Source organism: Medicago sativa, chromosome 5 (genome assembly GCF_051527215.1).
Source record: "Medicago sativa cultivar Bolivia chromosome 5, Bolivia_mono, whole genome shotgun sequence".
Lineage (NCBI taxonomy): Eukaryota > Viridiplantae > Streptophyta > Magnoliopsida > Fabales > Fabaceae > Medicago > Medicago sativa.
The window spans coordinates 18995007-19021515 of NC_140753.1; the positions used below are offsets into that span (position 1 = coordinate 18995007).

General features: G+C 33.7%; 2 protein-coding genes and 1 pseudogene across 3 annotated transcripts; 1 reads left to right on the plus strand and 2 right to left on the minus strand.

The window, feature by feature from the left end:
* The first annotated feature begins 14434 nt into the window (after positions 1-14434).
* Positions 14435-16937, plus strand: LOC146920777 (transcription factor MYC2 pseudogene; annotated as a pseudogene). The gene has a single exon (XR_015011905.1). The product of XR_015011905.1 is annotated as a transcription factor MYC2 pseudogene (transcript).
* Positions 16938-19719: 2782 nt separating this feature from the next.
* Positions 19720-23305, minus strand: LOC146920778 (PKS-NRPS hybrid synthetase cheA-like). The gene has a single exon (XM_085714219.1). It carries the CDS (start codon positions 22886-22888, stop codon positions 20582-20584), a length of 2307 nt encoding a protein of 768 aa, XP_085570345.1. The 5' UTR covers positions 22889-23305; the 3' UTR covers positions 19720-20581.
* On the minus strand, positions 19910-20554 carry LOC146920779 (uncharacterized). Its single transcript, XM_085711203.1, has one exon. It carries the CDS (start codon positions 20552-20554, stop codon positions 19910-19912), a length of 645 nt encoding a protein of 214 aa, XP_085567329.1.
* Positions 23306-26509: the final 3204 nt, after the last annotated feature.

The following is a 26509-nucleotide window of genomic DNA, read 5'->3' on the forward strand; positions in this document are numbered from 1 at the left end:
TGAATTATAAGTGATGTTTTATGAATATATTTATGATGATGCTTATGATTATATTTGATATTAGGTGTTGATGCTTATAAATAATGTTTGATGAAATGTGGTGACGTTTGTGATTAATATTGATGCTATGTGATGATTGTTGGAGACTATTATTTGATGTTATATGATGATGTTAACATTAATAATTGATAATATATGAAGATGTTTATGATTAGTATTAAGATAGTTTTATGACTAATGTAGGAAGAATAATGACACTAGTTAAGGAAGTTTAAGTTGTTGGATATGATTAATGAATTATAAGTTGTTTAAGTTGTTGAATGTATTTTATATGATTTATATGTTTAATATTTTTGTTTTGAGAAATATCACCCCTCTGCTTGGAAATGTTGCCCTTCGTATGGGTAACTTGCAGGTAATCAAGGTTAGCTGCAGTCGTGGGTGGCTATCTCTCACAGTGTCTTTAGGTGCTCTGATACGTAACGGGATGGGACTTGACTTTACTTCTATTCGTTACGTATTGTTTATGAACTTTTATGAATAAATATTGAACTAAGACTTATGAGATTTTCTGATGAGGCCTGCGTGCCAACGACTTTTTATGTTGAATGAACTAATTCCGTTAGGAAGTTTTGAATTACTTATGTTAAATGATTTTGAAAAATAAATTGTTATTTATTGAGTTTATGAATTTTTAAGAAGTGTAGCATTCCGTTTAAAGTTGTTAAACTCTGATTTTTATTAAGAAATTTTTATGTTGGGAAAACGGGGTGTTACAATTGGTATCAGAGCAAGTCGGTCTGTCCGGCCAAGTAGATGAGTCGTTGTGTCGTGTCGTCATGTTTTCTAGTTAGTTGTTATGTTTTTTATGTAATCATGTTTAACTGACTAACTTGATGTGATTTTTGTGTTTTGTTTGAAGAAGTAATGACTAAATTTATTTTCTATTGTGCTTGAATTTCGAGGACGAAATTCTTTTAAGTTGGGGAGAGTTGTAACGCCCTCCTTTTTTTATTTAATTATTTTAATTAGTTTTAGAATATATTTATATATTTATATGATGTATATGAGGGATATATGATTTGTTGAGATTAGATGTCTTTTTATAATTTAGTTAATATATTTTGTTGAGTGGCATTTTGTTATGTTATATGTTGGTATTTACTAGCATACTATATTTGTTAATTGTTATAGATATATATTTGTTATTTGGTGTATTATTATATATTTAGTAGAGAAATATTATTTATTAGAATATGAGGATTATTAGAATATGAGGATTATTAGTGTGAGTGGATTTGGGGGTTAGAATAGAAAGAAGAATAAGTTGTTGGGCCTAAATAGATTTGGGAAGAATATTTTAGTATTATAAATAAAAAAGCTTAGGTTGGAAAGAGTTTACCTTAAACCGCTTTTTGGAAAAGAGGAGAACAAGAGAGAAGAGAAGAGAAGAGAAAAGTCAAAAGAAGAGGAGAAGACCTTAGGAAAGAAGAACGTTGCTGCTGATTCAGGAATTAATCTAAGGTGAGGGTGAGACTATCTTGCATTAATATTAAGTTGTTAAATCATTAGATTACATCTAACAAGTTGGGGAGAGTTTGTGAGAATTTGAGAATTAGGGTTTTGAGAGAGATTTGATGATTTAGATGATGAAAACTTGTTGAATTGATGTAGAAATTGTGTACAGACCTTAGATAATCCATATGATGATTATTGGAAGTAGTTTTAAGGTTAGCACCATGAGATTAGGTGAAACTTGAAGAAAATCTGCATTCTGCCCGAATTTTGATATTAAAACCGGTATTGATCGGTGCGGAATTGGTCTTAGGTGTAAACACGAAAGTTGTAGCTATGAATGTTAGCTTTCTAATGCCGTTGGTCTCACGTCAAAACGATTTATAGAACTTGAGTTATGGTCAAATTACTGCACGTAGGTCACAGTGAATTTTTATGGACTTTCAGCACAACTTTTCCGAATTTAAAATAGAAACTGGTATTGATCGGTACAGAATTGGTCTTAGGCGTAAAGATGAAAGTTTTAGATAATTTTGTTAGCTTTCTAGTGGCTTTGGTTTGACGTGAAAATGATGTTTGGTCTTTGAGTTATGATGAAAATACTACAGGGAGGTCTTAGCGAAATTGTATGGTGACAGCATTCTCTATTTCATGTTTTTGCGTTTTGTTCATATGTTTCTGTTTTGAATTGATCTTTGTTGTAAACATGAAAGTTGTTGATATTTGTGATATCTTTCCAATAGCTTTGGTTTGACATGAAAATATGTTGTGGATAATTTATTATGTTTTTACAAAGATACATAGTGAATTATTGTTGATGTTTAAATACGATGTCATATGATGTTGTTGATGATTGATGAATAATGATATTATCATGCGAAGATGTTGTTGTCGTCAATGAAGTCGAAGTTGTTTAAGTTGTCAGTTGTTATGAAGTCGAAGTTGTTTAAGTTGTCAGTTGTTATGAAGCCGAAGTTGTTAAGTTGTAAGTTGTTACGAAGTTGAAGTTGTTAAGTTGTTGAGTCCATTGCATACTCATATAAGTTGGTTGGGGGCTTGATGCCCTGGAATGCTTAGTCATTCACACGATGGGTGAGGGCTTGATGCCCTGGAGCTTTTGCTCACTATGTTGGGGGCTTGATGCCCTGCAGAGCCTATTTACGCTCATATAAGTTGGTTGGGAGCTTGATGCTTTGTATTGGTACCAAATGCATTTGCAAGATGTCTAAGAAGATTTAAGATGTTAAGATGTCAAGTTGTTAAGATGTCAAGTTGTCAAGTTGTTAAGATGTCAAGTTGTTAAGATGTCAAGTTGATAAGTTCTTAATGAAGTGCTATGATGAATGAAGGCGAATGATTATTACGTTTATGTTAATGAGTGATTATGATGTTATGTGATTTATGATAAGATGTTACGTGAACTATGATATGAATTATAAGTGATGTTTTATGAATATATTTATGATGATGCTTATGATTATATTTGATATTAGGTGTTGATGCTTATAAATAATGTTTGATGAAATGTGGTGACGTTTGTGATTAATATTGATGCTATGTGATGATTGTTGGAGACTATTATTTGATGTTATATGATGATGTTAAGATTAATAATTGATAATATATGAAGATGTTTATGATTAGTATTAAGATAGTTTTATGACTAATGTAGGAAGAATAATGACACTAGTTAAGGAAGTTTAAGTTGTTGGATATGATTAATGAATTATAAGTTGTTTAAGTTGTTGAATGTATTTTATATGATTTATATGTTTAATATTTTTGTTTTGAGAAATATCACCCCTCTGCTTGGAAATGTTGCCCTTCGTATGGGTAACTTGCAGGTAATCAAGGTTAGCTGCAGTCGTGGGTGGCTATCTCTCACAGTGTCTTTAGGTGCTCTGATACGTAACGGGATGAGACTTGACTTTACTTCTATTCGTTACGTATTGTTTATGAACTTTTATGAATAAATATTGAACTAAGACTTATGAGATTTTCTGATGAGGCCTGCGTGCCAAAGACTTTTTATGTTGAATGAACTAATTCCGTTAGGAAGTTTTGAATTACTTATGTTAAATGAATTTGAAAAATAAATTGTTATTTATTGAGTTTATGAATTTTTAAGAAGTGTAGCATTCCGTTAAAGTTGTTAAACTCTGATTTTTATTAAGAAATTTTTATGTTGGGAAAACGGGGTGTTACAATTGGTATCAGAGCAAGTCGGTCTGTCCGGCCAAGTAGATGAGTCGTTGTGTCGTGTCGTCATGTTTCCTAGTTAGTTGTTATGTTTTTTATGTGATCATGTTTAACTGACTAACTTGATGTGGTTTTTGTGTTTTGTTTGAAGAAGTAATGACTAAATTTATTTTCTATTGTGCTTGAATTTCGAGGACGAAATTCTTTTAAGTTGGGGAGAGTTGTAACGCCCTCCTTTTTTTATTTAATTATTTTAATTAGTTTTAGAATATATTTATATATTTATATGATGTATATGAGGGATATATGATTTGTTGAGATTATATGTCTTTTTATAATTTAGTTAATATATTTTGTGTAGTGATATTTTGTTATGTTATATGTTGGTATTTACTAGCATACTATATTTGTTAATTGTTATAGATATATATTTGTTATTTGGTGTATTATTATATATTTAGTAGAGAAATATTATTTATTAGAATATGAGGATTATTAGTGTGAGTGGATTTGGGGGTTAGAATAGAAAGAAGAATAAGTTGTTGGGCCTAAATAGATTTGAGAAGAATATTTTAGTATTATAAATAGAAAAGCTTAGGTTGGAAAGAGTTTACCTTAAACCGCTTTTTGGAAAAGAGGAGAACAAGAGAGAAGAGAAGAGAAAAGTCAAGAGAAGAGGAGATGACCTTAGGAAAGAAGAACGCTGCTGCTGATTCAGGAATTAATCTAAGGTGAGGGTGAGACTATCTTGCATTAATATTAAGTTGTTAAATCATTAGATTACATCTAACAAGTTGGGGAGAGTTTGTGAGAATTTGAGAATTAGGGTTTTGAGAGAGATTTGATGATTTAGATGATGAAAACTTGTTGAATTGATGTAGAAATTGTGTACAGACCTTAGATAATCCATATGATGATTATTGGAAGTAGTTTTAAGGTTAGCACCATGAGATTAGGTGAAACTTGAAGAAAATCTGCATTCTGCCCGAATTTTGATATTAAAACCGGTATTGATCGGTGCGGAATTGGTCTTAGGTGTAAACACGAAAGTTGTAGCTATGAATGTTAGTTTTCTAATGCCGTTGGTCTCACGTCAAAACGATTTATAGAACTTGAGTTATGGTCAAATTACTGCACGTAGGTCACAGTGAATTTTTATGGACTTTCAGCACAACTTTTCCGAATTTAAAATAGAAATTGGTATTGATCGGTACAGAATTGGTCTTAGGCGTAAAGATGAAAGTTTTAGATAATTTTGTTAGCTTTCTAGTGGCTTTGGTTTGACGTGAAAATGATGTTTGGTCTTTGAGTTATGATGAAAATACTACAGGGAGGTCTTAGCGAAATTGTATGGTGACAGCATTCTCTATTTCATGTTTTTGCGTTTTGTTCATATGTTTCTGTTTTGAATTGATCTTTGTTGTAAACATGAAAGTTGTTGATATTTGTGATATCTTTCCAATAGCTTTGGTTTGACATGAAAATATGTTGTGGATAATTTATTATGTTTTTACAAAGATACATAGTGAATTATTGTTGATGTTTAAATACGATGTTATATGATGTTGTTGATGATTGATGAATAATGATATTATCAGGCGAAGATGTTGTTGTCGTCAATGAAGTCGAAGTTGTTTAAGTTGTCAGTTGTTATGAAGTTGAAGTTGTTTAAGTTGTCAGTTGTTATGAAGCCGAAGTTGTTAAGTTGTAAGTTGTTACGAAGTTGAAGTTGTTAAGTTGTTGAGTCCATTGCATACTCATATAAGTTGGTTGGGGGCTTGATGCCCTGGAATGCTTAGTCATTCACACGATGGGTGAGGGCTTGATGCCCTGGAGCTTTTGCTCACTATGTTGGGGGCTTGATGCCCTGAAGAGCCTATTTACGCTCATATAAGTTGGTTGGGAGCTTGATGCTCTGTATTGGTACCAAATGCATTTGCAAGATGTCTAAGAAGATTTAAGATGTTAAGATGTCAAGTTGTTAAGATGTCAAGTTGTCAAGTTGTTAAGATGTCAAGTTGTTAAGATGTCAAGTTGATAAGTTCTTAATGAAGTGCTATGATGAATGAAGGCGAATGATTATTACGTTTATGTTAATGAGTGATTATGATGTTATGTGATTTATGATAAGATGTTACGTGAACTATGATATGAATTATAAGTGATGTTTTATGAATATATTTATGATGATGCTTATGATTATATTTGATATTAGGTGTTGATGCTTATAAATAATGTTTGATGAAATGTGGTGACGTTTGTGATTAATATTGATGCTATGTGATGATTGTTGGAGACTATTATTTGATGTTATATGATGATGTTAAGATTAATAATTGATAATATATGAAGATGTTTATGATTAGTATTAAGATAGTTTTATGACTAATGTAGGAAGAATAATGACACTAGTTAAGGAAGTTTAAGTTGTTGGATATGATTAATGAATTATAAGTTGTTTAAGTTGTTGAATGTATTTTATATGATTTATATGTTTAATATTTTTGTTTTGAGAAATATCACCCTCTGCTTGGAAATGTTGCCCTTCGTATGGGTAACTTGCAGGTAATCAAGGTTAGCTGCAGTCGTGGGTGGCTATCTCTCACAGTGTCTTTAGGTGCTCTGATACGTAACGGGATGAGACTTGACTTTACTTCTATTCGTTACGTATTGTTTATGAACTTTTATGAATAAATATTGAACTAAGACTTATGAGATTTTCTGATGAGGCCTGCGTGCCAACGACTTTTTATGTTGAATGAACTAATTCCGTTAGGAAGTTTTGAATTACTTATGTTAAATGAATTTGAAAAATAAATTGTTATTTATTGAGTTTATGAATTTTTAAGAAGTGTAGCATTCCGTTAAAGTTGTTAAACTCTGATTTTTATTAAGAAATTTTTATGTTGGGAAAACGGGGTGTTACAATTGGTATCAGAGCAAGTCGGTCTGTCCGGCCAAGTAGATGAGTCGTTGTGTCGTGTCGTCATGTTTTCTAGTTAGTTGTTATGTTTTTTATGTGATCATGTTTAACTGACTAACTTGATGTGGTTTTTGTGTTTTGTTTGAAGAAGTAATGACTAAATTTATTTTCTATTGTGCTTGAATTTCGAGGACGAAATTCTTTTAAGTTGGGGAGAGTTGTAACGCCCTCCTTTTTTTATTTAATTATTTTAATTAGTTTTAGAATATATTTATATATTTATATGATGTATATGAGGGATATATGATTTGTTGAGATTATATGTCTTTTTATAATTTAGTTAATATATTTTGTGTAGTGATATTTTGTTATGTTATATGTTGGTATTTACTAGCATACTATATTTGTTAATTGTTATAGATATATATTTGTTATTTGGTGTATTATTATATATTTAGTAGAGAAATATTATTTATTAGAATATGAGGATTATTAGTGTGAGTGGATTTGGGGGTTAGAATAGAAAGAAGAATAAGTTGTTGGGCCTAAATAGATTTGAGAAGAATATTTTAGTATTATAAATAGAAAAGCTTAGGTTGGAAAGAGTTTACCTTAAACCGCTTTTTGGAAAAGAGGAGAACAAGAGAGAAGAGAAGAGAAAAGTCAAGAGAAGAGGAGATGACCTTAGGAAAGAAGAACGCTGCTGCTGATTCAGGAATTAATCTAAGGTGAGGGTGAGACTATCTTGCATTAATATTAAGTTGTTAAATCATTAGATTACATCTAACAAGTTGGGGAGAGTTTGTGAGAATTTGAGAATTAGGGTTTTGAGAGAGATTTGATGATTTAGATGATGAAAACTTGTTGAATTGATGTAGAAATTGTGTACAGACCTTAGATAATCCATATGATGATTATTGGAAGTAGTTTTAAGGTTAGCACCATGAGATTAGGTGAAACTTGAAGAAAATCTGCATTCTGCCCGAATTTTGATATTAAAACCGGTATTGATCGGTGCGGAATTGGTCTTAGGTGTAAACACGAAAGTTGTAGCTATGAATGTTAGCTTTCTAATGCCGTTGGTCTCACGTCAAAACGATTTATAGAACTTGAGTTATGGTCAAATTACTGCACGTAGGTCACAGTGAATTTTTATGGACTTTCAGCACAACTTTTCCGAATTTAAAATAGAAACTGGTATTGATCGGTACAGAATTGGTCTTAGGCGTAAAGATGAAAGTTTTAGATAATTTTGTTAGCTTTCTAGTGGCTTTGGTTTGACGTGAAAATGATGTTTGGTCTTTGAGTTATGATGAAAATACTACAGGGAGGTCTTAGCGAAATTGTATGGTGACAGCATTCTCTATTTCATGTTTTTGCGTTTTGTTCATATGTTTCTGTTTTGAATTGATCTTTGTTGTAAACATGAAAGTTGTTGATATTTGTGATATCTTTCCAATAGCTTTGGTTTGACATGAAAATATGTTGTGGATAATTTATTATGTTTTTACAAAGATACATAGTGAATTATTGTTGATGTTTAAATACGATGTTATATGATGTTGTTGATGATTGATGAATAATGATATTATCAGGCGAAGATGTTGTTGTCGTCAATGAAGTCGAAGTTGTTTAAGTTGTCAGTTGTTATGAAGTTGAAGTTGTTTAAGTTGTCAGTTGTTATGAAGCCGAAGTTGTTAAGTTGTAAGTTGTTACGAAGTTGAAGTTGTTAAGTTGTTGAGTCCATTGCATACTCATATAAGTTGGTTGGGGGCTTGATGCCCTGGAATGCTTAGTCATTCACACGATGGGTGAGGGCTTTGATGCTCTGTATTGGTACCAAATGCATTTGCAAGATGTCTAAGAAGATTTAAGATGTTAAGATGTCAAGTTGTTGAGACGTCAAGTTGTCAAGTTGTTAAGATGTCAAGTTGTTAAGATGTCAAGTTGATAAGTTATTAATGAAGTGCTATGATGAATGAAGACGAATGATTATGACGTTTATGTTGATGAGTGATTATGATGTTATGTGATTTATGATAAGATGTTACGTGAACTATGATATGAATTATAAGTGATGTTTTATGAATATATTTATGATGATGCTTATGATTATATTTGATATTAGGTGTTGATGCTTATAAATAATGTTTGATGAAATGTGGTGACGTTTGTGATTAATATTGATGCTATGTGATGATTGTTGGAGACTATTATTTGATGTTATATGATGATGTTAAGATTAATAATTGATAATATATGAAGATGTTTATAATTAGTATTAAGATAGTTTTATGACTAATGTAGGAAGAATAATGACACTAGTTAAGGAAGTTTAAGTTGTTGGATATGATTAATGAATTATAAGTTGTTTAAGTTGTTGAATGTATTTTATATGATTTATATGTTTAATATTTTTGTTTTGAGAAATATCACCCCTCTGCTTGGAAATGTTGCCCTTCGTATGGGTAACTTGCAGGTAATGAAGGTTAGCTGCAGTCGTGGGTGGCTATCTCTCACAGTGTCTTTAGGTGCTCTGATACGTAACGGGATGGGACTTGACTTTACTTCTATTCGTTACGTATTGTTTATGAACTTTTATGAATAAATATTGAACTAAGACTTATGAGATTTTCTGATGAGGCCTGCATGCCAAAGACTTTTTATGTTGAATGAACTAATTTCGTTAGGAAGTTTTGAATTACTTATGTTAAATGATTTTGAAAAATAAATTGTTATTTATTCAGTTTATGAATTTTTAAGAAGTGTAGCATTCCGTTTAAAGTTGTTAAACTCTGATTTTTATTAAGAAATTTTTATGTTGGGAAAACGGGGTGTTACAAAAATTCCATACAGGTCGCTCATGTCCATGAACATGATTTGTGGAGTACCCATCAACTGACTTTATGGTCATCCTGTTATGGACAACATTTGAACAACAACAAATCACTCAACTTCACATATAGAGTCCATAGTAGCTTCAGGTTGATGGGTGGTATACACCACTAACATTATGAGAATATCTTATGACAATTTACATAACACATCGTTTAGTATTCTCATAATGTGTCAATCTAGTAACAAACATTACTTTTAATATTTATACATATGTGAGGACTTAACTCTTTATCCATCATTCGTGAGACAAGGTCATCTGTCTTCCCACATAATAATCTTTATATCTTACTACTATCTGATTTCATAGTAAATTTGCTCATAAAAAAAAGAAAAGAGAAGAGGATGTTCCTCTAACAATATTCTTGTATCTCACCGGCCAAAGTGACTTATTTTAATAGCATCCATCACAAAATAATGAATGCATATGATAACATGATTAACACATACTAATATTTGCAGAGTACAAGCGAACTATTCTTTCTCCTTTTACTAAAAAACATCAATTTCGATTTATTAAAATAAAAATCAATTTCGACTACTATAAATTATAAAACACATATTATACTTTAATTTGCTCCCCCTTAATTTCTCTTAATGATATATATTTGTAGAAATAAAAAAATTGAGAATAATACAGTTTTTTTAACAAGCCAAAATGAATTATATTACCACAGGAAACAAAGTATACTCCGTAGCACAAGGTGTGCAAAGGAGAACATAACAAGAGTACAACAACATAACCTGAAGAAAAAGGAAAAGACAATCAACCAATCCCCAAACAAACAAGGGGTTGCTGCCACCACATATGATAACCAAATGGAAAACAAACAATTTTAGCTTTTAGCCATCCTAAGGTAGAAATTTTAACTTTTTCTAGAAGCTGCATAAGTGATTTAGTCTTGTTGGAGAATAGCATGTTATTCCTTTCACTCCATAACACCCAAACGGTGCAAAGCCATACAATTTGCAAAAAAGAACGACGAGATTTAATGCCACCTGAAGAGTAAGCGAACTAAGTAAAATGATCAATAATAAATTGTGGATCCACTGAATGCGCACCAATCCATGCTTTAACATGTTGTCAGAGAACTCCGAAAATAGGACAATGGATGAAAAGATGATCTGCTAATTCATAATGACCACATCCAGATACACACCATTGAGACTCATTTGTAATAATGCCGCGACGCACCAAGTTATCCTTTGTAGACAATCTGTTGCGTAAAAGACGCCACACACAAATTGAAACCTTCAGAGGAACAATTTTATGCCAAACAGCCCCCAACGCCTCATTGTAGCTATGCATCTCCTACCTCATAAGCATTTGATACACACCACAAACGGTATATCCATCACCCACAGTAGGACACCACTGCCAAATATCTGTCTCAATATCCTGCAAAGTAACATTAGAAAGCAAATATCTACACTCCCCCACTAAGTCCTCCTCCCAAGTTTCCCCTCCTTCACCCCAGCATAAGGAAAACATCTCTGTCACTGTCAAATCCTTATGAACAGATAAATCAAAGAAACGCCTAAACCTCTATTAGAAGGGAACCGCCCCCACCCAACAATCAGTCCAAAAAAAAAGTAGTTAGACCATTACCAACCTTCATTTGAATACTTTCCTCAAACCACCTCCCTCCCTCACCACTAATTCCTTCACGGATTTTCACTATCTCCCTCCACCATGCAGAACCATCCCTCCCCCCTTCTTTAATGTGCCCCCTCTCCTCACCGTAACGAGAGCACAACACCTTAAACCACAACCCCTCCCTATCCACTAGACACCTCCAACACCATTTACCTAAAATAGCAATATTAAATTCCTTCAACCGTTGCACCCTCAAACCACCTAACTCCTTACTCATACAAATAGAATTCCAATCAACCTAAGCAATTTTCCTATGGTCCTCACTCCCACTCCAAAAAAAATTAATTAAAATAAATTCAATAGAGGAGATTATACCTGAGGAAGCTTTGAGAATAATACATTTAAATTTCCCTCAAAAAATAATACAGTTAAATTAACCTTTATACCTCAACATACTGCTTTTTCTTTACCTATCATATACTAAAAAAATAACACACTCCAATAATTTGTAAGATAAAAGAAATCTAATTCGGATGGCGGATGCAATTAAACCATAATTTTCCTTCTTTGATTTGTCTCTTTGCCTGAACTAGAATCAACATAAATTATTTTAAAAGCCACTCCAAGATTTAAAATAACACAATATTTCCTAAGCATCAATTAATTATTTTCCATAATTTGAATTCATCTAACTCAGTCAAAAACTTATACAACCACAGTATAAAATCTTACATATTAGTTCATATTGTTTCAAAGTATCTTTGACATCACTCATACACATTCTGAGTAGTAATAACCACATCATTTTTTCTATACAAAACATGTTCATCTGTTCCAACTAATCAAATAATTACTCACCCCGCTCATATTCATTCGAAACCATATTCATATCCTTGCAACCTTAATAACTCAATTACCTACAAGTATACATTCAATTTTGTCATATGTTATTCGCCAATCACATCCTTAACTATTCTATCCAATTTATGTTATTTCACCAAGTAAATTGCACATTCTGTGAAGAATAGAATACTACTCTCTCCGTTATGTTATTTCACCAAGTAAATTGCACATTCTGTGAAGAATAGAATACTACTCTCTCCGTTTCAAAACGAGTGTCGTTTTAGGTTGTTGCACACATATTAAGAAATGCAATAATGTTGTCTATAGACATGACATTTTTACTAAAATAGCCTTGTTAACCATTGGTGCATTTCCAATCATTATGAATTAAAGTAAAATGTGGTACTTTGGAAGTAGTGTGCATAGTAATAATTAAGGGGTACTATTGAGAAAAAGTAATCAATAGTGCATTGGAAATTGAAAGTGACATTCAATTTTAAACAAATTTTTTGGCTAAAACGACACTCATTTTAAAACGGAAGAAGTATTACTCATTACAATAGCAATTATAGATATCTCATAGACATTCAATTAATCCTAAATTATATGTCAGGTTAAATAAGTTTTTTATTCCTATAAAATTGCGAACTTTCGGTTTTTGTTATCATAAAAACAATGGCATGTTTGCGTCCTTATAAAATATCTCAACACATAGCTTTAGCCCCTCTTTAGTCAAATGTGTTTAATTATCCTTAAATTTTTATTTTTTTAAAGGGAAATGCTAAATAGTGTTTTTGGGGCGTTGGATAAAGGAACAAAAATAGAAATTTTGTGTTGGAAAGTGATACAAAGGGGTCAAGTCAACTTGTAAAAAGTGTACAAATTGTTGTTTCTAATGCGAAGCTACTAATTTTGGTTTACCTTAATCATTGCACTGAGAGCACTGATTAGCAAGACCCTTTTTTAAATATATAATAACAACAAGTGCCCTTAAATTGGAAAAAAAATCCTAAAAATTGTGTATTCGTCACCTTTTTCGATGGTGTATCCTTAAAATTTTAAAAAATTGATTTTAAAAATTGATTTTTTTATTTAAAACTTGTCACTTTTTTTTAACTTCTTAACAAATGTCTTAAAGGAGAACAACTTAAACAAGCGCTCTATGAACATCATTTTTTTTAATTAAATACACAATATGTTTGTAAAAAAAAATCATAGTATTATTCTTTTTTGACGTTAAAGATAATTTTATTAGCGAAAGTCTGAAAATAAATCAAATGTCAAGACCACAAACATAAGACGAAGTCTCTTCGATTCATATGCAATATCCAAGTTATGAAAAATATACTTAACTAAATAATGACCAGTTTGGTTAATTTGCACCTAACATGCAAACAAATTTAACTATGAAAAAACATTAAAACTAATATAATCTCCAATAATAAAGTCGACGCAGGTCATAGATGGGAGATTGTTTTCTTAAAAGATATGTAGGAGATTGTTGATGAGCGTTTAACGTCAAGACCACGTTAGAATTATCCGTAAAAAAAAATTATAGTACTACTAGGTAAATACTCCCTCGGTTCCTTTTTAATTGTCACTTTTGGAGAAAATTTTTGTTCCTATTTAGCTGTCACTTTCAAAGTTCAATGCAACATTAAATGTTGTTTTACCAATATTACCCTTAAATATTTAGCGCAGAGAGAGAAACATATGAAATGAAATATTAAATTAATAAGGTCATTATAGTAAAAGTAAAAACAATTGTATCAAAAGTAGTAATATTTATTGATTGTCTTAGTTTGTGTAAAATGTTAAAAAGTGACAATTAAAAAGGAATGAAGGTAGTAGTTAGTAGGGGTGTCCTCTGAATAGAAAAAAGGCTTAAATGCACTTTTGACCCCCTATGTTTGCCACCGTAGCAATTTTGGCCCCCTAATAAAAACAATGCAATTTTGACCCCCTAATTTTCCCAACTATGCTTGGAAGCCGCCACGTGTCCCAAAAAAGGGGCCATAATCGCAACTTTTTTGCAAAGATAAGGGGTCAAAAGAGCATATTTTCCTAAACGTGGCAAAAATAAGGGGTCAAAATTGCATTTTTTTGTTAGGGGGTCAAAATTGCTACGACGGCAAACATAGGGGGTCAAAAGTGCATTTAAGCAAGAAAAAATTACTAGTGAAAGAGGAGAAAAAAGAGGAGAATGTTCAACTATAACTACCTAGTACTTCTTTTTTTAAGAAGAGCGAATTCCATACCTAACATGTAAACAAAAACCAAATACGTACAAGTATTATTATAGATTACATCGCCGTATACATCTTTTTCAGCAAATAATTAATTATCATCTTTCGTCATCACTCTCAAATTCAACCTAAATTCACTCCAAATTAATTCCAAATCCAAATTAACCTTCTCTCATTCGTCCCTTCTTCTCTCTCTTTCCCCAATCCATTATCACCACCACACGAGCGTGTTCTGCGTGACCTTTTTCTCTTTTTCTTCTTCCCAAATTACCCTCCAAAAACTTCCATTTCATTCCATTTCATGAATCTTTGGAGCGACGATAACTCTTCAGTAATGGAGGCTTTCATGACCTCCTCTGATTTATCAACCTTATGGCCACCAGCACCACCGTCACAACCACCACAAACCACCACCGGATTCAACCAAGACACTCTCCAACAACGTCTTCAAGCTTTAATCGAAGGCGCAAAAGAAGTCTGGACCTACGCTATTTTCTGGCAACCTTCTTACGACTATTCAGGTTCTTCGTTACTTGGTTGGGGTGATGGTTACTATAAAGGCGAAGAAGACAAAACAAAAGCGAAGAAATCAAAAGTTACTTCACCTGCTGAACAAGAACACCGGAGAAAAGTTCTTAGAGAACTTAATTCATTAATCTCCGGTAATCCGGTTACAGAAGAATCTCCTGTTGATGAAGAAGTTACTGATACGGAGTGGTTCTTTTTAGTTTCTATGACGCAGTCTTTTGTCAACGGAACTGGGCTGCCTGGACAAGCTTATTATAATTCAGCTCCGGTGTGGTTAACCGGAGCTGAAAATCTCGCCCTCTCAGCTTGTGAGAGGGCGAGACAAGGTCAAGAACATGGTATACAGACGCTGGCGTGTATACCATCGGCTGACGGTGTTTTGGAGCTTGGATCTACTGAGTTGATTTATCAGAATAATGATTTGATGAATAAAGTGAAGATGCTTTTCAATTTTAACAATAATTTTGATTTTGGATCTTCTTGGCAGTTAGGTAATTCTGCCCATCATGGTGAGAATGATCCTTCTTCGATTTGGATTAACGATCCTGAAGCTAGAGATTCTGTTGATAATAATTCTCTTGTTACAACAACAACAACGGCAGCAGCAAATGCTTCAATTTCAATTCCAAGTCACCAGCAGCACCAACAACAGAACAATAACAATAATCAGGGTTTGAGTGTGAGTGTGACGAAGACGATGCAATTTGAAACTCCTGGTTCGAGTACTTTAACGGAGGTTCCTAGTGTTGTTCATGTTTCAAGCAAGCAGAATAATCAAAGTTTCTTTTCTAAGGAAATGAATCTTTCTGATTATGGTGGTGGTAACAATCAGCAACGTTTGTTGAAGCCGGAATCCGGTGAGATTTTGTGTTTTGGTGAGAGTAAAAAGAGTTCTTATGTTGCTAATAATGGAAACTCGAATTCGAATTTCTTCTCTGGTCAATCACAGTTAGTTTCCGTTGCTGAGGAGAACAACAATGGGAACGGGAATGGGAATGGAAAGAGGAGATCACCGAATTCGAGAGGAAGCAATAATGATGATGGAATGCTATCTTTTACTTCTGGTGTAATTGTTCCACCAGGGGCGTCGAATTTGAAATTCTCTGGTGGTACTGGTGGTGGTGATTCGGACCATTCGGATCTGGAGGCTTCGGTGGTGAAGGAGGTGGATAGTAGTCGTGTGGTGGAGCCCGAAAAGAAGCCGAGGAAGAGAGGGAGGAAGCCGGCAAACGGAAGAGAGGAACCGTTGAATCATGTTGAAGCTGAGAGGCAAAGAAGAGAGAAGCTGAATCAAAGATTCTATGCACTTCGAGCAGTTGTTCCTAATGTTTCAAAGATGGATAAAGCTTCACTTTTGGGTGATGCTATATCTTACATTACTGAGTTGAAAACAAAGCTTCAGAAAACTGAATCTAATAAAGATGGATTAGAAAAGCAACTTGATGCGATGAAGAATGAGATTCAGAAAATCAACGAAAACCAGTCTCATCAGCCACCACAACAGCAGCAACAACAACAGCCAGTACCAAATAAACCCTCTTCGAATCAAGCTCTAATCGATTTAGATATCGATGTTAAGATTATAGGCTGGGATGCAATGATAAGGGTCCAATGCAGTAAGAAAAACCACCCGGCAGCAAGGTTAATGGCAGCGTTAATGGAGCTTGACCTAGAAGTGCACCATGCCAGTGTGTCTGTGGTAAATGATTTGATGATACAACAAGCAACCGTGAAAATGGGGAGTCGTTTTTACACTCAGGAGCAGCTTCGAGCGGCATTGTCCTCTAAAGTCGGGGATGTTCAATAAAGTCTGCAAATTTGCTGCAATAATGAGAAATTAATTGGGAATGTTATGTCTCTGAATTTCTCATTCCTCCAAAATTTTGGGGCATGAGATATTTTATGGATTCCTGGTAGCTATCTCTGTAAACTATTAGTTTCTTTGTTTTTGGTAGCTTTGTATGAGTTTTGAGGTAATTTAATTTGGGAAGTTATATGGTGATTGGGAACTAGAACTAGAATTTGCTAGAGTCAGTTTACTTACTGTCATATATAGTTAGAGTTAGCTTTGATGCAGTAAGTAAAAACTAAGTGTATTTTTTATCTATAAGATTGTGCATGCGTGTGCCTGTGTGTGTATATATGTGTATGTATCATTCTCATAAATGGGTAACTTGGTGAAAATTCTGAATATTATTATTCTTCAGCTTATCAGTGATTGAGTTGTTGTGTTGGATTCATTGCCTAGATTTTGTTTGTTCTTTATGTAGGATTGTATAATTGTATTGTTGTTTAATCATAGGAGAAAATGTTCTTGAACTGAATATATGTCATGCTGGTTGTCTGATCTATCATGGTAAAAGGTTTGATTTTCTGTGTGATGAAGTTGATCGTTGGTTGTGGATTGGGAACCAAAATTTTGCAGTTGTTTTTAAGCCATGTGAAAAATGCATAGCATCAGAAAAATACTTCATATCTGTTATGTTGTTGGTGATTGGTTCCTTTTGAGTGTCTTTTGTCTACGGGTATGGTATGCTATGTTTTCAAGCTTTTTTGACGTGCTCACTCTATTAGAGCAGACCTTTTGCTGATTTTCCTTATTGAGGCACTGTTGCTAACTAGTGAAGTCATGACCCTACCATGTACTAACTTTTAGACATTGAAAATGTCTTCCGAAATGCATGGATTAAGAAAGAAAAAACAGGGTATTGAATTGAAATATAAGTGTAGTTCAATCTTGTTTGTATACGAGGCTATGACTTGTAATCTTGTAAACGTGTTTATGGAATATGAATCATTGCATGAACCAGAATTTCCACATTGGAAAAAGACCCAAAAGGGTCAAAGTGTGGCTCTTTCTCTTTATACTCCATTGAAAATAACAGGTAACAGATGTTGGTTTTGATGAATTTACCAAACTTTATCTATTGCTATGTTAAATTGTTATAATTGGAAGTTATCTTTGTATGTATTTACCTACTATATTAGCTACACAACTGGATTTATTTGGCATTTTAGAAACATTGTGGATGTTAAAGAGATTTGGACAAAAATTAAGTGCACGTAATGTTAAAAACTTCTAAATCTAAATATATTATTATAATCTTAGACGTTGCCTCGGTTATTGTATGGCAACTATATTTGGATTAAGTTGATGTACCATAACATCCTGCCGTATGTATTATAACTACGGAATTAGTTATATAATTGTCTAATTGGAGTAAATAAAAGAATAATATGATTAATTATTATATACATATTTCAAAAAGGAAGATAATATTGCCATTTGCCACAACTAATGGAGGCTTTTGCTATGTTATTTCTTTTGATAGTTCTTTCCCATGTGGGTGTTAATAAGTAAATAAGCCTAAAGATTTGTAATTACAATAAGTGATAGTGATTGGACCCATTGCTTGAATTGGGGGTGAATTATGAAACCCACTTTCACTTTTCATTTCCCAACAAAGTCATGAGATGTTGAAAGCTTTTCAATGCCAGCCTTGTGTATGACCACAATAATAGTAGGCGTTCAAGCCTAATTTTTTACATCCAGCATGGACCAAACAAACACCCTGGATGCATGATATCACAACACCATCAGTAGATGGAAACAAGAGGACACCAGCAGTAGATGGAAACAACAGTATAAATGAAATGATATATATGTTTTTATCTTTCATGATTGCTATCAAAGCCAATGCAAATGCGGGATCTTATCGGAAGTTAGTTTCCGGTAGTGTATTTTAACAGACCAGCAGTGCTATATCTCGCGATGAAATACGCCCCCAGCATTTCACGAATGGATTCCAAGCGTTAGATAATTGAATTCCTAGCAAAACATGGATGGATGAATATGAAAAGGGTCATCCTACAGTTACACGTCACTATCTTGTGCTTCTCGTGGACAAATTTTCGTGAGAACAAGCATTTCCCTTAACAGATTTAAGCATATAACTTTTTGATATAACCTACCACCTCATTTCGTTTCAACCAAATGCATCCGTTAACCAAATTTTCCGAGACACTTTCTCTCTCATCTTCTCTACATATATCGATTTAAAAAGCAGAAAATTATTGATAAAGTTCAAAAATTAAGATAACTTAAAATTCGTATCAAGTTCAAAGCAAGTGTATATACACAATAGAATGAACAAGTACGTGATGATGGTCCAAAAAATGGTAAGTAGATATCCGTAGCTATCAACAGATGTATCAAATTAAGGGATAAGCAATCTCCATCATGAAATTTCTGTATAATAAATAAAATAAAATAAATGTTCCCACAATTTGGTCGATAAATTAATATTCTGTCAGGATCATAGTAGATGAGTAAATGACAATGCCAAGCAACGACACATACATACATGGGTCCATATTTTGTGCAGTCTCATATACAATGAGAGTCACACATAATCACACCTATTTGCTAGATTTTTTGCTCTCCACCCAGCACGTTTTGCTCGCACCCTGCAGCCATGCCAATTTTGCCCCTGCGCATGTTAACCAACGCAAGTGTAATACTATGCGTTAGTTAAGTAACGTTGCGTAAGTTAAGATGCGCAAGGGTAAAACTCTGCGTGAGTTAACTCACGCATAGGCATGTATAAAAAAAACACTGCGTGAGTTAACTCACGCATAGTATTACACTTGCGCGAGTTAACTCACGCAATACTGATATATCAGTACAGCATTAAATGCTGTACTGATGTGCATTGAATGCAGTTTGGGTCCAAACCCTAAAATGCTCGTAATTGAACCTAATTACGTCAGTTTAACAATATTATTGGATAATACGACTTGGTGCATCAAAATTACACCAAAACATCGTTTTTTTTCTTCACAATCACATAATCACACATAACGATCCAAACGGTCCAAATTACACAAATTCGCCGGTAATGACCCGTAATCATTTAAACACACTTAATGACACGTAAACGATCCAAATTACAAATAATTAGAGACAAAGTAAGTAATGCAAGCAATAATTGGTGTGACATAACCGGCCACCAAAAAAATAATTCATTTCATTTAATATATATAATATTAGTTACATATTGGCCACAAATATACAAATTACATAACCGGCCACCAAAAAATATGTCGGGGTGTAATACCACCAAAAAATAGGACGAACACCGACCGACCTATAACTTTCCTAACCTATAATAACCTATCTAAGAGGTCTAGTGATATTCCTAAATTGCCGTCCTCTTCCATGTCCTCCGTCCATTCAAATTCTTGTTCCTTTTTTTGCGGGGTGGGAGTATCACCACAAACAATTGGATTGTGCTCATTTGTTGGTTTCTTTGGCGGCTGAGGCTCCTTAGACATGAGTTCATTGAAAGCGTTTTGTCTATCCAAAAACGCAAAATGCCAATTCTCCGCCTCACCAATCTTGTTGTTCATCCACTCCTTACAACTCGGTGGTAACGGACAACCTTCCTTCAAAATCACATGAAGATAGTGATCGGGAATTAAGCAAAGACACATGATGTTGGAATGTGGATTAAGTGGAGGAGCACTTCGGATTGGGAAAAATGTCTCACATACACCACCCGTCGTTTCAGACAAAGTCAATAGAACAACGGGTCTTTTGTAGCAAGAAGCAATAATGTGACCCATATCCGGAGTGGTCATCCACTTATCTGGAGGCGCAACACCAATTGTACGTTTAGGAGGGTATAAACCATTCAAGATTATGTTATAACGCTCCTCCGTGTCATATATCGGCATGTAGTCACTCTTATGATTTCTCAACTCTTGAATAAGTGCATGACGAATCAATACATGATCTTCCTCATCCATCCCCAAGTGCCTAGCTATCACCCGGAATCAACAATGACCATCCCCTTTAACATTCACAATTTCTTCAACAATAGGCCTCATGATATTTGGAATTTGTGAAATGTATGGGATATTCCAAAACGGTTTTGAAGTGGAGGATGAAGCTTGTGAGCGGGAATAAGTGCCAAGGCGTGCATCTTTCCTCTTTGGAAGTGACCTCTTTGGTTGTGAAGGTTGACTATCCGGATTTTGAGAATCAATGGTCTCCCACCTAGAGGGGATTCGACCCGTTGATGACACTTTGAGTGTAGTCCTCTTCCTTTTAGGTGCTCCCTTGGTTACCACCTTTTTCAAAGGCGGAGACAAAAATGTGGTTTCCGAAAATGCAATTTGACGCATCATCTCTTTGATGTGGAGCTTCATATTGTAAGGGCTTTTCTTGAGAAGTTCTTGAATGCCATTCCACTCCTCCATCACGGAAAAGTCATCATCAATCTTCTCTCCTTGTACACACAACCTTTTCCAATGAGGGTATATATCATCCAAGACAAGAGGCAATTTTTGCTTGCTCTTCATGGCAATAATACACGCACAAGGTAACCCGTAGGATGTCATTTGAACACAACCACAATCTTCCTCACCAAATGCGAATGTCTTGGAGCGTTTCAATTCATCATAGATAAATCTCAATGCTTTTCTAGAAACATAACCTTCCAATTCTTTCATCATCTTGATCTTTTTGTATTTGTGTTCAAACACCGTTTTGTTCCTCCCGAAACTACCTTGTATTTCACCAAATTGCACCGCCAACATCTTGTGGATTTCATCCCAACATGATGCCAAATCACCCACGCTACTCCTCAAATATTTTTTCAAAACACCATGAGCGGATTCAACTATGTTGGTGGTTCTACACCCTAGATGCAAGACTTTATCCGTCCATGCCCTCACAAATTTCTCCTTAAGGTTCAAAACCGTTTCTTCGACATATTTAATGAATTTCGGAAATGGCATGCATACCTCTTTGAATTTCAACAAATTAATTGCATATGATTCCTCCGTGGGAGATTCAACCAACTCTTTCCAAGCATTCACCACTTTCTCAACAACATCGCTATTCTTCATCTTGTTCTTCTTCAATTCTTTCTTGTCTAGTTTTGTACCCTTAGGAGGCTTTGGCACCACTTTACAATCCGTGATGCACTTGGACCTTACATTCTTCCCAATATGAAAATAACAAAGCATGGTGTATGTTTCAGGGAAAACTGTGCCAACGGCCTTCATCAAAGCACCATCCCTATCGGTGACAATCACCTTAGGCATGTTGTCATTTGAGTACAAGAGACCTTTCAACATCGTAAGTGCCCAAGCAAAGTTATCCTCTAGTTCAAAGTGAAGAAAGGCGAAACCAACGGAATACGACATTCTTGTAGAGGTGCAACCAACTATCTCAAACAAAGGCATTCGGTAGTTGTTGGTTTTGTATGTAGAGTCCATGACCAAAACGGTCGGAAAGGTGTTGAGCAATTTAATTGACTCTGGATGAGCAAAAAAGATGTCTTCAAGAGTGGTTTCCTCACTATTGCATCTTTTGTAATAGACGTACTTATGCTCCACCAACTTCGAAATCAAGAATTGCAACTCCGTCATGTCACCTCTTTCCCCCTTGCGCCATCTTGTTCTCACATTGTACACTTGCTTGATTGTTGTCACACTTTCGTTGTTGTTTTCCTTCAAATTGGTGAGAATATTCCGAGGCACCGTCAAGCTCTTTGTCATTTCAATAACTTTTTTCTTCTCCTCCGCACGAAGTCTACCCGCAATTAGGTGTCCTTGTAACTTTCCCAACTCCAAGTCATGGTTGTGCATTCCACAAAGCATTGCAAGCCACCAATCATTTGTATCTTTATCAAAGAAACCTTTCAACCTAAACGGACAATTACATTTCCTTGAGCCAATGCCTTCAAGGTTCGGTTTCTTCCTTGTCTTAGGTGGCTTGTATACCCCACTCCTTTCACATTGCATCGTCAAATACGGCCTTTTTATAACGGATTTATCTATACAAACACCAAATCCGGCCTTCACCCCTTGTCCGCGAACCCAAGTAAGTAACTCTTCTCGCTCTCTCCATCTTGCATTTGTTGTAAAAAATGAGGCGGTGTCACGAGCTTCACAAATAACACCGGTAGGTACCGGATTAGGTTCTTGAATTTTACCAATTCGAGCTTGAATTGGAATTTGGACTTTAAAAGGTTTGAAATTAAAGCTTGGTTTGACATCGCCGGAACCTTCACCGGAACCTTCTTTTTTGGCCGGTTTCGGTTCAACGCCATCATCCGCGACTTTGTCAACCATCTCCCTAAATATCTATTGAATAAAAAAAATTACAAAGGAAGAAAAAATAAATTACTTGCGGAACAAGCTAATCAAGAACAAAAGTGGCGCAAAAAATTCAAAAAAACATGGCTGCACAGTGGCGTGACTTAAGTCACGCAGCACTAATGCACTTGCGCCAGTTAACTCGCGCAGCAAGCTAACCTGCGCAAGTTAACTTGCGTACCATGCCCTACTCCCTACGAAAAACAGACGAACCAAGCAGGTAAACCAGCAAAATGAGATGAGTTTAGATGGTACAATACCTGATAATTGATGCTTGATGAGCGTAGAAACTTGCTTCCTGACGATTTGCAATGATTTGGGATGATGATTTTGACCCAAAAAATCGCACTTTTTGGGTTTTTGAAGGTGGAGGGAAAGAAAATGGTGGTTGGAGTTCGGACTGATGTGTTTTGTTCAAAAAACAGGAACATTGCGTGAGTTAACTTACGCAGCGTGAGTTAACTTGCGTAGCGCATGTTAACTTGCGCAAGGGAAAAATTGGCATGGCTGCAGGGTGCGAGCAAAACGTGCTGGGTGGAGAGCAAAATTCTTTTTATATTGACATAATAACTCAACGTTACAAAATGACTTTTAAGATTAAAGGGGTCACTTTCTTTCTTTCTTTTTGAAACAACGTTTTCGGACACAAAAGCAAGGCACATTGTTATCAATTTGTGTGTGTGTGTGTGTGTATATATATATATATAATAGAAATAATAGACTCCCTAAAAACAACGTCGTCACTTGACCAAAAAATCAATAGACATATTTGTCCACAATAAAAAACGACGCCACTTGATAAAAATATCAAAATTGTTAGGTTAGACGTCATTACTAAGTTCAAACCCCAATTCTTGTATAAGTTTCATGATTATTGTAATTTTGTTTATCTAAAAAACGAAAAAATAATGGATGTAATTTTTTTAAAAGAAAATATTTAGTTACTTTTCTTGTAGGTGGAATATCACATCGTATTTTACTTTTCTTTTATAGTGAGTTTCTCACTTCAAATGAGTTGAGTTAGATATATGATTGATCATAGATTCATAAATAGATTTTTTTCAAGGAAGATTCATAGATAGCATATGTAACGGGGTTTGCTTTATTTAACTTTTTCACAAGACAAATATCCATTTGGGTTTACATTAAGCTAAAATTTAAAATTTTGACTCCACGGTTGATTTTTACCTTCAAATTTAGATTCTAACTCATTTTTACAATAATATATTTAAACATAAATCACTTAATTGAACTCATTAATGAATTTATTTATAATTATTTTTTCACAATGCAACCAAACAAACACGTAGGGGTAAACTCTTTAAACTGTAAAACAATATATATGTGTGTGGGGGTAAATTAATAGAGGCTAATATTTATCTATTCATGGTATAAATTTGTTGTCAAACTTCAAAGGTCCTAATAGAATCAACTAAGCTCTTTGATACCATGTTCACATATATAATATGACATATATAACTTTTGAAGAGGAAGAAGAGAAGAACCCATGGAGGCTATGGTTTCATAAACATAATGAGCAAAACTTTTTTTTTTAAGAGATAATGAGCAAAACTTGAATGCATAGTTTTAGAGTAAGAATATATACTAAAGAATGGAAAAGTCTAAACTACCCTTACTAATAAATAATAACTATATTATCCAATAAAAACAAGATTAAGCCTCCATAAAATGCAATCGCACATCGATCAGCTAACTACCAATGCAAAAGATGCAAAATCAGTTATAACATAAATTGATCCTACTACTAGTATCATGGTCAAATTAAATTTTGCAAATAGAGAACTGTTACAACTTATTAATAATTTTGTTGATCTTCAAAACTAGTAAGAAACAAAGATATCTTGACAAACACGTTGAAGAGATTTAATTTCACTGCAAACTGAGAACAATTTTCAATATATTATATATAATAATGCCAACTCTAAATCAGTGTTCACTAAAACTGTTGATATTCACCCAAGAAAGAAAAAAAGAAACTTCAGAAGGACATTGGCATAACTTAGCATAAACTAATTATTTCAAGCACTAATTGTTTGGTGAAAACATATCAAATAATTTGGTATTGCATCAATCTCTAACGCAGGAGACCCCAACACAAGTCACACGCATCCTTCATGGAAACATTTGATAAACCAAATTAAGCAACATTTAAATTAAATTCTTTATAACTTAATTATGATCTCAAAACGTAGAGTTGCTGGCACGCCATACACCAAAGCATGTGCTATGATCAGGGCACATTTGATAAAATCACTTTTCATTTTTTTTTTTTAATATGACAAAACAGCGTGGCACTCTGACTTTTAGCTAAAGTCCACAACCAAAAACGTACATGGTTCATCATTACAAAAAAGAAAAAAACAAATATTTCAAATTAATGGAAGAAGATATAAGTATATAACTAGATAGAATCAGATGGGGCAAGGAGGATAGTTCTCCATCCAAACTTGATCCAATTTTCTTTTAGTTTAATTATAAATGAGCTAAATGAATAATATACGAGAGATGATATATATATATATATATATATATATATATATATATATATATATATATATATATATACACACACACACTCATATTAGTATTAATTAGAACCAAAAAAATATTAGTATTAATTAATGCCTCTTAGTGGAGATGTGCTGTTAAGATTTCGTGATGGCTCTAATCAAATGAAATTTATCTTAGTTGATTTAATGTCTCTTACCTCTTAGTTGATCCATGGACTCCAACAATAAGATGACTAGTAAAAATTTAGCAAATGAAATTTAATCGAGACAAATAAAAATTTAGCTTTTCGAATGACATTTTTTAATGCTACAAAGTAATAATAAAACAAAACAAAAACAACAATAAATATGGATAAATGTTTTAGCAAAGAAATAAAAAATGAAATGATAGGTCAACAAAGGTTGATCTAGTTAATAAAAATTGGACTTGTATTTTATAAGTGATCGGGTTCAACTTTCGATGTTGGTGTGTTAATTTTGTTGATAGATAATCTATAAGTACATTTGTCGATACTCTATGAGTTTTAGGTTATCATATCTTGGTAACTTATTGTACTATTAAGAAACTAACAAAATGGGAAATGGAAATGAAAGTATTTGCACACCTTGACATTATTTATCACTAATTTGCATCGATTTGATTTCAACTATGTGCTTGGATAATTTATGGGCCTAACATAAAACATATACAAAGATGAGGAGGATTTTTTTTTTTTTTTTGAGAGAACCTGATTTAAAATTGAAGTGAAAATATTTAAAATTTATAATTTATGTCTATATAATAAAATAACCCTTTCAAAAAAAAATGAAACTAATTAAGTATTTTTCTAATTAAAAAGACAAAAGAAGTAAATAACAATCACAATATTACATCACTTAGTTGTATAAGATAATACAAATATTCACCGGTGTTGATAATCAGTCCATTTGTCGGTCTTTAGACCTATGGTTAGTGCTCCAAATGTTCACGCGTGATTTTTTTTTTTTTTTGCAATTTCGTTTCGCGTTTATAGTGTGTGTGTTGGGTTGTACTCGTGATAAGTGTTCAGAATTGCCTAAAGGTTGA